The sequence below is a fragment of the Telopea speciosissima genome, chromosome 2 (genome assembly GCF_018873765.1).
Source record: "Telopea speciosissima isolate NSW1024214 ecotype Mountain lineage chromosome 2, Tspe_v1, whole genome shotgun sequence".
In the NCBI taxonomy this organism is placed as follows: domain Eukaryota; kingdom Viridiplantae; phylum Streptophyta; class Magnoliopsida; order Proteales; family Proteaceae; genus Telopea; species Telopea speciosissima.
In genome coordinates this window covers 53,890,845-53,900,076 of record NC_057917.1, presented here as the reverse complement: position 1 = coordinate 53,900,076, position 9,232 = coordinate 53,890,845, and the positions used below count along the sequence as shown (strand labels likewise).

The window sequence follows — 9,232 nt, the reverse complement described above, 5'->3', positions numbered from 1 at the left end:
TGGTGATGGCTATGACGAAACCCACAGGGCCACAGGCAGTTGGAGTCAGCGGAGCGGAGCGGAGCTGAGGGGTCGGCTTACAAAGAAGGAGCAGCGGATGAAGATATCAAGGGCGTAGCCGCGAAGAGGTTGGAAATGACGTAATTTATGGGAGCATCATGATAGTTGTGAATTTACATATTTAGACACTTTAATTAATTGACACCTCTTCACATATTTAGATACTTTAATTAATTGACACCTCAGAATTGTAAGGACAAATAAGTATGGTTACAAAATCTGTTTGTAACCTTCGCACGCACCCTATCTTTAATTGCACAAAAAGATAATCCTACAATGACACAACTTGAAAACCCAATGGTAGAAAATTTTCATTACATTTTCTCTTTCATACAACTAACATCTACAATAGACCTTGCAGACATGGAACTAAATCACTGCCATGAATTGTAACTCATTGCACATTAATATAAGAGTATCATGACCAGCGGTTGGACTAAATTTTTTTTGAAAATAAATAATATATATTTAGTATTAAATAAGTAAAACTTCTTATGCAAACACTGTATAAATCATGCATCGGGTCCTAGATTTTAACTAGCCAGTGTCACTCACTTGGATGTTCTCCCTAATAGTGCACTAGTAAATATTGAGCGTCATCCACATTCGCATTTTAGACCCTGAACGTTGAGTGGACCGATAACCAGTCCTGTCGATGGGCATTGACATTGGTACACCAGAGACGCATAGCGCATAAATACAACAGTAAGTGCCTCTCAGGTACATGAATAAAACAACTACTAGAGATTCATGTTGCCAAACATAACCGGCGATGAACATTTAAGGAATCTCAATAGATCAATATTTTTTTTTTGGTAAGACAATAGATCAATATTCAACACACAAATGTACCCACTTCTATATTCTATGCCAATCCCTATTGAGGAAATATACAATGTGACAGGTTGTTCAAGTCTATCTATGGTTGTGAACAAGTAAATGGTAATATTTGGGCTAGTGCACATAAAATGATAATTATAACAAGCAACATAATTGTAAACTACATTTAATTAATGTAATCAAATTAAATTGGATTTAAGGGATACACATCATATGTCATAAAATCCAACATTATATGCTTTGGTGCTTAAGAATGCAAAACCCTAATTCTGAAAAATAGAAAACTACCAACAAATGGCACATAAAACCATACGCAAATGGCGAAAATTATTTAAAAAATTTTTAATAAAAAACAAAAAATAAATTAATTATTAATAAACCCTCCAAAAATAAAACCTAACCATGTAAGAACACAAAATTAAAAATTAAAAGGGTTTGACTCTACTACCCTTACTGAGGACTACGGCATCACACCTATAAAACTACATTAAGACGGCTAACTGGACCATAAATATGGCTGTTGGAATTGAAAGGGAGGAAGAGGAGTTTGATACCTTATAAACACCTCTCTTGGGTTTGGGGGATGCTCGTGTTGGAGTGTGTCCATCAAAACTAATTAATTAAATAAAATTAAAGTAATTACCAAGTGTGATTTAATTACGGGTCATGGTAGTTCTTAGGTTTTAACCTATAATTGTTCACTAGGGATGGGATTGGACATCTTGTCATATGTCGCGGCACTGTGTATACTTAGGGAAATAGTTAGCAAATTCGGATTCAAGAACTATTCGGAATTAGTTTCGTTATTTTAAGAATTGAGTTCGGGCTAAATAAAATTCGGGTTCGGGTCTAGATTTAGTAATTATTCGTTTATTAAAAAAATATGGGCAAAAAAATTGGATGTTATTTTAATTGTTTGTATTATCTGTTTTACATTATCAATCAATTAGAATATGTGCATAGGATAAAAGTGACATAAAAATTTGAATCCAATGTTCCTCATTATTCACAAACAAAATTTTCAAAATCATTGCATTTATACTCTTGCTCTCATAAAAACATAATAGTGACAAATAAAAATGCCACTTTATCAAATAACTCAAATAAATCAAGTAAACCCTTTGGGGGTTGAATTTTACTCTCAATAAAAATGCCAATTTTTCACAAAAAAAAAAAAAAAATAAAAATGCCAAATGCATCAAATAACAAGTCTTCAGTAATGCAATCACTCACATCATCCAAAAATCTCTCTAGATATTTATCAATGGCCCTAATGCTCTCATCAAAATCGTTAGTAGTAAAGCTATCAAGATTAATAGGCAACATGTTTTTCTCTTTAAGTTCAGCTTTTTTTTTCATCGTCAACGAATTCATTTTGACATAAACTAAATCTTCTAATATCTCTATTGGCAATCTGTTTGTCTTTTTTGTTTGGGTTGCATCCTAAACATAATAGTGACAAATAAAAATGCCAATTTATCAAATAACTCAAATAATCAAGTAAACCCTTTGGGGGTTGAATTTTGCTCTCAATAAAAATGCCAATTTTTCACAAAAAAAAATAAAAATAAAAATGCCAAATGCATCAAATAACAAGTCTTCAGTAATGCGATCGCCCACATCATCCAAAAATCTCTCTAGATATTTATCAATGGCCCTAATGCTCTCATCAAAATCGTTAGTAGTAATGTTGTCAAGATTAATAGGCAACATGTTTTTCTCTTTAAGTTCAGCATTTTTTTTTCATCGTCAACGAATTCATTTTGACATAAACTAAATAATCTAATATCTCTATTGACAATCTGTTTGTCTTTTTTGTTTGGATTGCATCCTGACATTAACTAAATCATTTAACTAATCTCTTGCAAAGTGATGCACGGGTTTACACCATGTCCTCCACCTCGTCATTATCCTCCCCACACCGTTTCAATCAATGTATTCTCATCTTAAACAAAATGCTTTGTTTTGGATTGGGTGCAATACATGAACTACATGGAATTGGCAAGCATAATGCCAATTCACATAACATATTATGAAAATTGATGAAGTCTATTGCATATGGGCCATGTAGAAAAAGACGTTTGGGGGGGGGGGGGGGGGGGGGGGGGAGTAAGAGAATGCATTACCAATACTAAACTCCTATAATGATGTTGTAAGCATCTACGAGGAGTGTTGCCACTAGATCGAATCTGATCTGTCAGTCTGTCACGTAAGTGGGGAGACCTGCACACCACAAGGTTAAATATAGAGCAAGGGAGATGATCGGAGTTGGCTCCGAGGTGGACCCTCTGATGTTAAAGTCAGTAATCCAAGCAACAATAGTAATTGAGTTGGGAATTGAGTGAGTAGTTAGGTGAATGTAATAAATACGATTAAGCATTCCGTTACCTTGTACAATGCCCTCATATATATAGAGTGTATGGCGGTAATATTGGGTATCATGTCAACGAAGTAAAATAAATATCCCTCATGGGAGGTCCTCTGCCATAACAGCGGCTATATGACCCAAAGGCTTATGCATAGATGAATGACAACAATATTCACATTATCTTCCACTTTGACTGGTCCTCAAGCCACATGTCAAACAACCATAGGTGGATTGTTTTTATGCCTATCAAGGAGCATTGCAGCTTACACGGGAGATGTGACAATGGATTGCAACGGCGAAGTGAGGTAGAATGAGGGTGCAACGAGGAGAGATTGAGATTGCAGTACTAGATGGATCAATGATGGAGATGAAAAAAAGAGGGATCCAATTGTCAACAAGTTGAAGGCCCAGGAAGGCATGGGAGATTCCATCCCACTTTGTCGGTTCAAAGAACCCTTTGCCCATATAATATTAGGGAGAGGGTTCCTTAAAAGGCAGTGTGGCCCTAGTGCTAGTGTGGGGCCAATGGAAGCGTGCGCAAAAGCATCAATAGGGATGGAATTTCTACTTTTCATGGGGTTGGAGCGGTTCACGTTGTCTGTAAGGTTCTTTTTCCTATGCTATTATCTTTCTTTGAGAAAAAGAATACCGCCTAGTTCCCGAGCTCAGATACATGAGCACGTGAAATTTTCATGCCCCTATATGCACCATTGGTGCCCATGCTGGTGCAGTGGCTACACAACCAGGTAATTTTATAGTGAAAAAAAAAACAAAACAAATCCCAAATTTGAATCATCTTCCTAAAATACCCTACCTGTCCCGTCACCAGATAAGTGACCGTTACGAAGAGAATTCAAAACGCAACAGCTACAACCGAAAGAATGAAGGAACGTTAATAATTTTAGTATTAAAATAACAAAGAAAAATCAAATTGGGTCAGAACACTGACCGACCGGGACAACCTAACGTCTCTCTCTCTCGATCTGATACATTATCCCGCCCGTTCGTAAAAATTTGAATTTGCATTGCAGATTGCGGATCTCTCTCTTTCTCTCCTTAAAATTAAAATTGAAAAAAGATGTGCTTCTTGCGCGCCGAGCCACCGAAGTCTTCCCTTATCAGTCTTTCTCCAACCCTCATCTCTGATCTCTCTCTGATAAGCCCTTTTCATTATCTTTCTTAGCACTGTTTTGTTTTAATATTCTTGGACCCTTTCTTCCTGCAATCCATCTATCTCTGTCTACAGATTCTACACCCCACATATTACAATGGGTACCTGCCTAAGCAAGAAGGGCTCGTCTCCTTCTTCTTCTTCTTCAGCTGTTAACAACGCAGCTGCTCCACCTTCAGCTCCAACTTGCAAAGCTAAAAAAGAAGAGGATGGAGAAGAACAGAAGAAGACGGTACAAGCCCCAGAAATCGTTAAGAAGGAGATATTCCTCATAAAACAGCGAAAAAGTCATGAAAGACGCCCTGAAGAAAAAGGAGCAACAGCAGCAGCAACAACAAATACTGTCAAAGATGAGAGCAACAGTAATGGCAGCCATGTCAATGAAATTAACGGAGGAGGCCCCACAACTATGAGGGCATCGAGCTGCACTAAAGAAGAAGTGGATGCAATCTTGATACAGTGCGGAAGGTTAAGCAGAAGCTCTTCTGGGAAGGTTCCTGGTAATTCAGACAACAGCAACAACAATAACTCTCGTAGCCTCGGCAGCAGCGGAAGTAGAAAATACTCTGGTTCTAAGAGAAGCTATGATTTTGATCAAGACGACTCCAACAAGAAGGGGAGTATTGTCGATGCTGACGATGAAGGTGAGGAAGAGAAGCAACAACCATACCAACGCCAATCTAGGTCTTCTCGAAGCCACAGGAGAACCCCCAGCAGAGAAAAGGAAGTTGATAACAAGCGCTCCAGCAGCAGAGATCGTGTTTCTCCTTCTGGTAGAGAAGAAAGGAGGCGAAACGGTGGCAGTGGGAGGAGGGTCAGTCGCTCCCCTGCTAGATCAGAAAATCCCACCCCTGCATCTAATCCTGGCCCTGACAAATCTAGGCCAGGAAGGATGGTGTCTGTGCCTGCTTCTGTCTCCACCAAGGAAAAGGCCACTTCCATCCCAGATTCTGCAACTGGAACCAAAAGGGTTTCTGGGAAGAGAAATGGATCATCACCACGCTCACAGTCTCCTGCTAACTCTAGAGCGTCAAATGAGAACGGCCAGCAGGTGCCCCCCCTGAGTCGCAACTCGTCTAAGAAAGCAGAACATTCTCCTTACAGAAGAAATCCAATGAGTGATCTTGATGAGAACATTCTGAGAAATGAACAAGTTTCCTTGAGATCAACCCAGGACCTGATTAACAACAGCAGCAAGGCCGCATTCAACAAATTACAGAGGAACAGAGAAGGAACCGAGGAAGGATTGACAAATAAACCATCCCAACTTCAGTCCATGGTGAGCTTTTATAACTTGCAAAATTTCTTTTTTCCCTTTTTGTGTTCTTATATGCTGTATTCCAGGACGAATTGAATTTACTTGATTGAGGTTGAAATGCAGAAGCCTGATGAGAGAAAAAATGGAGTTTTCACAGAACATCCAAAAGGAGCTAAAGGAGCTAATGACAATAGTATCAAAGGCCTACGAGAGAACAATGCCATGGGTTGTAAAGCAAAGGAGGAGCAACGGGTCATTGAAGAACGCGAGGTCGCTGTAACAGTTGGAGCCACCGGAGCTGATAACCTGAAACCCCAAACCATAACGAGAAGCAGGTCCTCTAGAAGGTCCAGAGACTTCGATCTCAACCAAGACCCTGACACCCACGTGAATCCTACATCCTATGCTTCAATGCTTCTAGAAGACATCCAAAACTTCCATCAACAGAACATGACTGGTTTTTCTCTACCACCTTGTGTTACCAAGGCCTGTTCCATTCTTGAAGCAGTTGCAGATCTCAATTCATGTACCAGTTCCAATCTCTCTTCTGTTTTCTCCGATGATAGAATCTCTGAAGCAGATCGATCTCATAAGAATGTTATCTCAAATTCCCATTTTGGGAAGAGGTTGGAATCCAAAGAGCCATTTTTGGAATCTGAGGTTGGGGTAATTAATGATCTAATAGAACCAAGCCTCCACAAGTATGTCACTGTGAGGAGGGGTGTACTGGAAGGAGAGATGGAACAGCAAGAATCTTCTGGAAGCAACAGCTTCATCACTCAACATTGGGCTTCGTCTTCGTGGGAGCCCAATTCAGCTGATTCAACTGAGCGTTGGAGTTCACTATCAAATAATGGAGATGAAGTGGTAGAAAAGGAGCAGCAACCAAAGTCAGGTACCCCAGGCTATCAGAAGCAGGCATTTTCGGAACCCACCAGAGAAATTCAAATGGGTGGAAGGAGATTAAAACAATGTAGTAATGAGGGCACTCTCTTACCTACTGCGACGCAAAATGGGAGGAAAAGACCGTGTGATTATAGTCAAGTGGGAATTGGGCATGGAAAGGTGGGAGCTAAAGGACAGACAACTCCTATTGCTGTTGCAGCTGCTTCATCTTAAGGTTGTCTCTTCAGTCTGTATAAAGTTTCAAACTTGAAACTTGGGTGGTTTACATCTGCAGAGACCAAGCAATGGCCTTATATCTCTTTAGTGTCTGCATAATTGTTTGTACTTCTGCCTCCTCTAGTCATGGGTCTCATGGCAATTGATACAGGCATTGTTTAATTATCTTGTGGATTTTTTGTGGAGCTATTCTAACAATTTTTTGGTAGAAGCTTTTTATCTAACAATTTATATCAGATAAAATGAATCTTCTGCTTTACACCTTTAACATGTGGAAAGTAGAGTCACCCTTCAGTTGCACAGGGTTATTTAATTCTTCAGCAAGTATCACACCCTTCTTTTGGTAAAATTGATGAATGTCAACTCCTACTTCAAAGCCTTCGATGAGCCTCTGGCATTGAAGAGGAGCCTAGCTTCTCAGCCTTCTGGCATTGAAGAGGAGCTAGCTCATTTATTCATTTAGTGCAATATGTGCTCCCTCCCCCCCCCCCCCCCCTTGTAAGTTTTTAACCCCCTTGTGATCGGAAAAGCAGGCGGGTACAATAATCACAGGTTTATTGGGACAACGATGGATCGAATCTAATGTAAACAGTGATGTCTAATAGATTCTACATTTGCAAGACCCCCCCCCCTAAAAAAAATCTTCATTTGTAACGAGGGAAATGTTGTTTACGCAACTCATCAAGGAGGCTTTCCTTAGTATTGATCCGAGTCTGAGGCAGTCAAACATCAGAGATGAACTAGAATTTTAATGGCATTTTAGTTGACCAAAATGACAGCAGCTAATAATCTGAGTTTAGTCAAGTATGAGGGGAGGGTGAGGTGAAATCTCTGTTTTTGGCTGAAATTTGTAGGTAGGATTTCTTTCACTCAATTTTTGGATGCCTTAGGATGTGAGGACAGTCTCAGTTATATCTTATGTGTTAACTTATCTTCTTAGTTTCGTTTTGATAACAAACTTGTCCAAAATAAATAGCTCAAAATAGAGCATGATGTGTTCAATCTGATCCTAGAAAGTGGATTCGTGAAGAAGCAAAGATTTTTTTCCAAAATTTGCAGTTTTTTTCGAGTTTTTATATTGAATAAACTTAAGGATCTTGCTACCAAAAGTTAGTTTCATTGATTTTTTGCTATTTTACTGACTAAAAGAAGGAAACAATGGCAAAAATTAGAGATCAAATATGAAAACCAGGCAATTAAAAATTGGATTGCAAAATTCAACTGGAAATGGGATTGCAAGCTGTCGATTCCAATTCATATCAGGCTATCACCCAATCCGAATCTGATTCTGGTTCCTCAAACCATGATTCCACCTCATCAAATTAGAATACTTAGATTATTTTATGACTGGTTTTATTTTGGAAATTATTTATTCAGATATGATTATTATTATCTTAAGATCTAACCACTAGATTTGAAATCTGATTCAGTTTTGATGGTAGATTTAGGGAAATTTCAGCCCTTGAAACAGAATTTTGGAGATAGGTCGATCACCTGCAGATTTATCTTGATCGATCTGCATAAATATTATTTAGACATGATCAGAATTCATGCAGAAACCACATCCTGATTTCTGCTGAACAGACTCAGGATGTTGGAGTGACAAGACCAGGTGCCCTGAAATGATTCCTTTGGTTTGAATAATGATTATTGAAGGTAATCTGCAGGAGATCAGATGAAATAATGGAGGGGTGAACCTATGAAGAGGTGGAGGCTGCACAAAGGTGACCATTAAAGGTTAATTATTCTTTCCAATTGAATGAATAAATGATAATAACGCTCAAAAATATTTTGAAATCAGAGGTGTGGGGTAGAAGACAAGTAGAGAACCTGGGTAAGAAAAGAGATCCCCACATCGGGCTCAGGTTAAGAACCTTCATAAAATTTTGCACTTCCTCATGAGAGTTGAAAGTGGAGAATGTGGTATATTGTTATGGTGGCTGCCCCATTACGAAAAGCAGTACTGGGTGAGAGCAACAGACTCCAATCAGTACACGAGGGGGTTATCTAACTTTTCTTTCACTCTGGAACAATTATCATCTGTGAGAATGCTGGACTGGCATCTATTTGTCTGAAATTGCTCTTACAAGCGGAGCAGTTGAGCGAGTATCAACTTTTTTACTTTCAATTCATGAAGGGATTCTGTAATAATGGATCCTGATCCAATGCACTATAACTCCGGGTGCATGAAAAGAGCACATCAGAAGACAGTGTGAGAACAATAGCAAATTTGAGTACAGAACTGTGTGCAAGTAAAGCCTTTGTTCTTTCTAAAGATTTTGTCTAAGTTGAAAGATTAGTTTTAGAAATTGTGTGGTTACTAATTCATGTTTCTTTGTTTGTTGATGTATTTCAAGTTCACAATACATGTTTTATGATGGTTGTACTGAGTTTTCCATGCAAAGTGAATATA

The 9,232-nt window shown here is 38.7% G+C and overlaps 1 protein-coding gene across 1 annotated transcript; it reads left to right on the top strand.

The window, feature by feature from the left end:
• The first annotated feature begins 4,420 nt into the window (after positions 1-4,420).
• Positions 4,421-7,005, top strand: LOC122653007 (uncharacterized protein At1g65710-like). The gene is made up of 4 exons (XM_043846914.1): positions 4,421-5,603; positions 5,634-5,718; positions 5,821-6,721; positions 6,776-7,005. Exons 1-4 carry the CDS (start codon positions 4,537-4,539, stop codon positions 6,814-6,816), a joined length of 2,094 nt encoding a protein of 697 aa, XP_043702849.1. The 5' UTR covers positions 4,421-4,536; the 3' UTR covers positions 6,817-7,005.
• Positions 7,006-9,232: the final 2,227 nt, after the last annotated feature.

What these genes read in the sequence shown, in the direction of transcription:
- LOC122653007 (XM_043846914.1), top strand. Translation starts at nt 4,537, where the DNA reads ATGGGTACCTGCCTAAGCAAGAAGGGCTCGTCTCCTTCTTCTTCTTCT. An exon ending in AATGAACAAGTTTCCTTGAG is followed by an intron (nt 5,604 to 5,633) that starts ATCAACCCAGGA and finishes TAACAACAGCAG; the next exon opens with CAAGGCCGCATTCAACAAAT. An exon ending in CATCCCAACTTCAGTCCATG is followed by an intron (nt 5,719 to 5,820) that starts GTGAGCTTTTAT and finishes GTTGAAATGCAG; the next exon opens with AAGCCTGATGAGAGAAAAAA.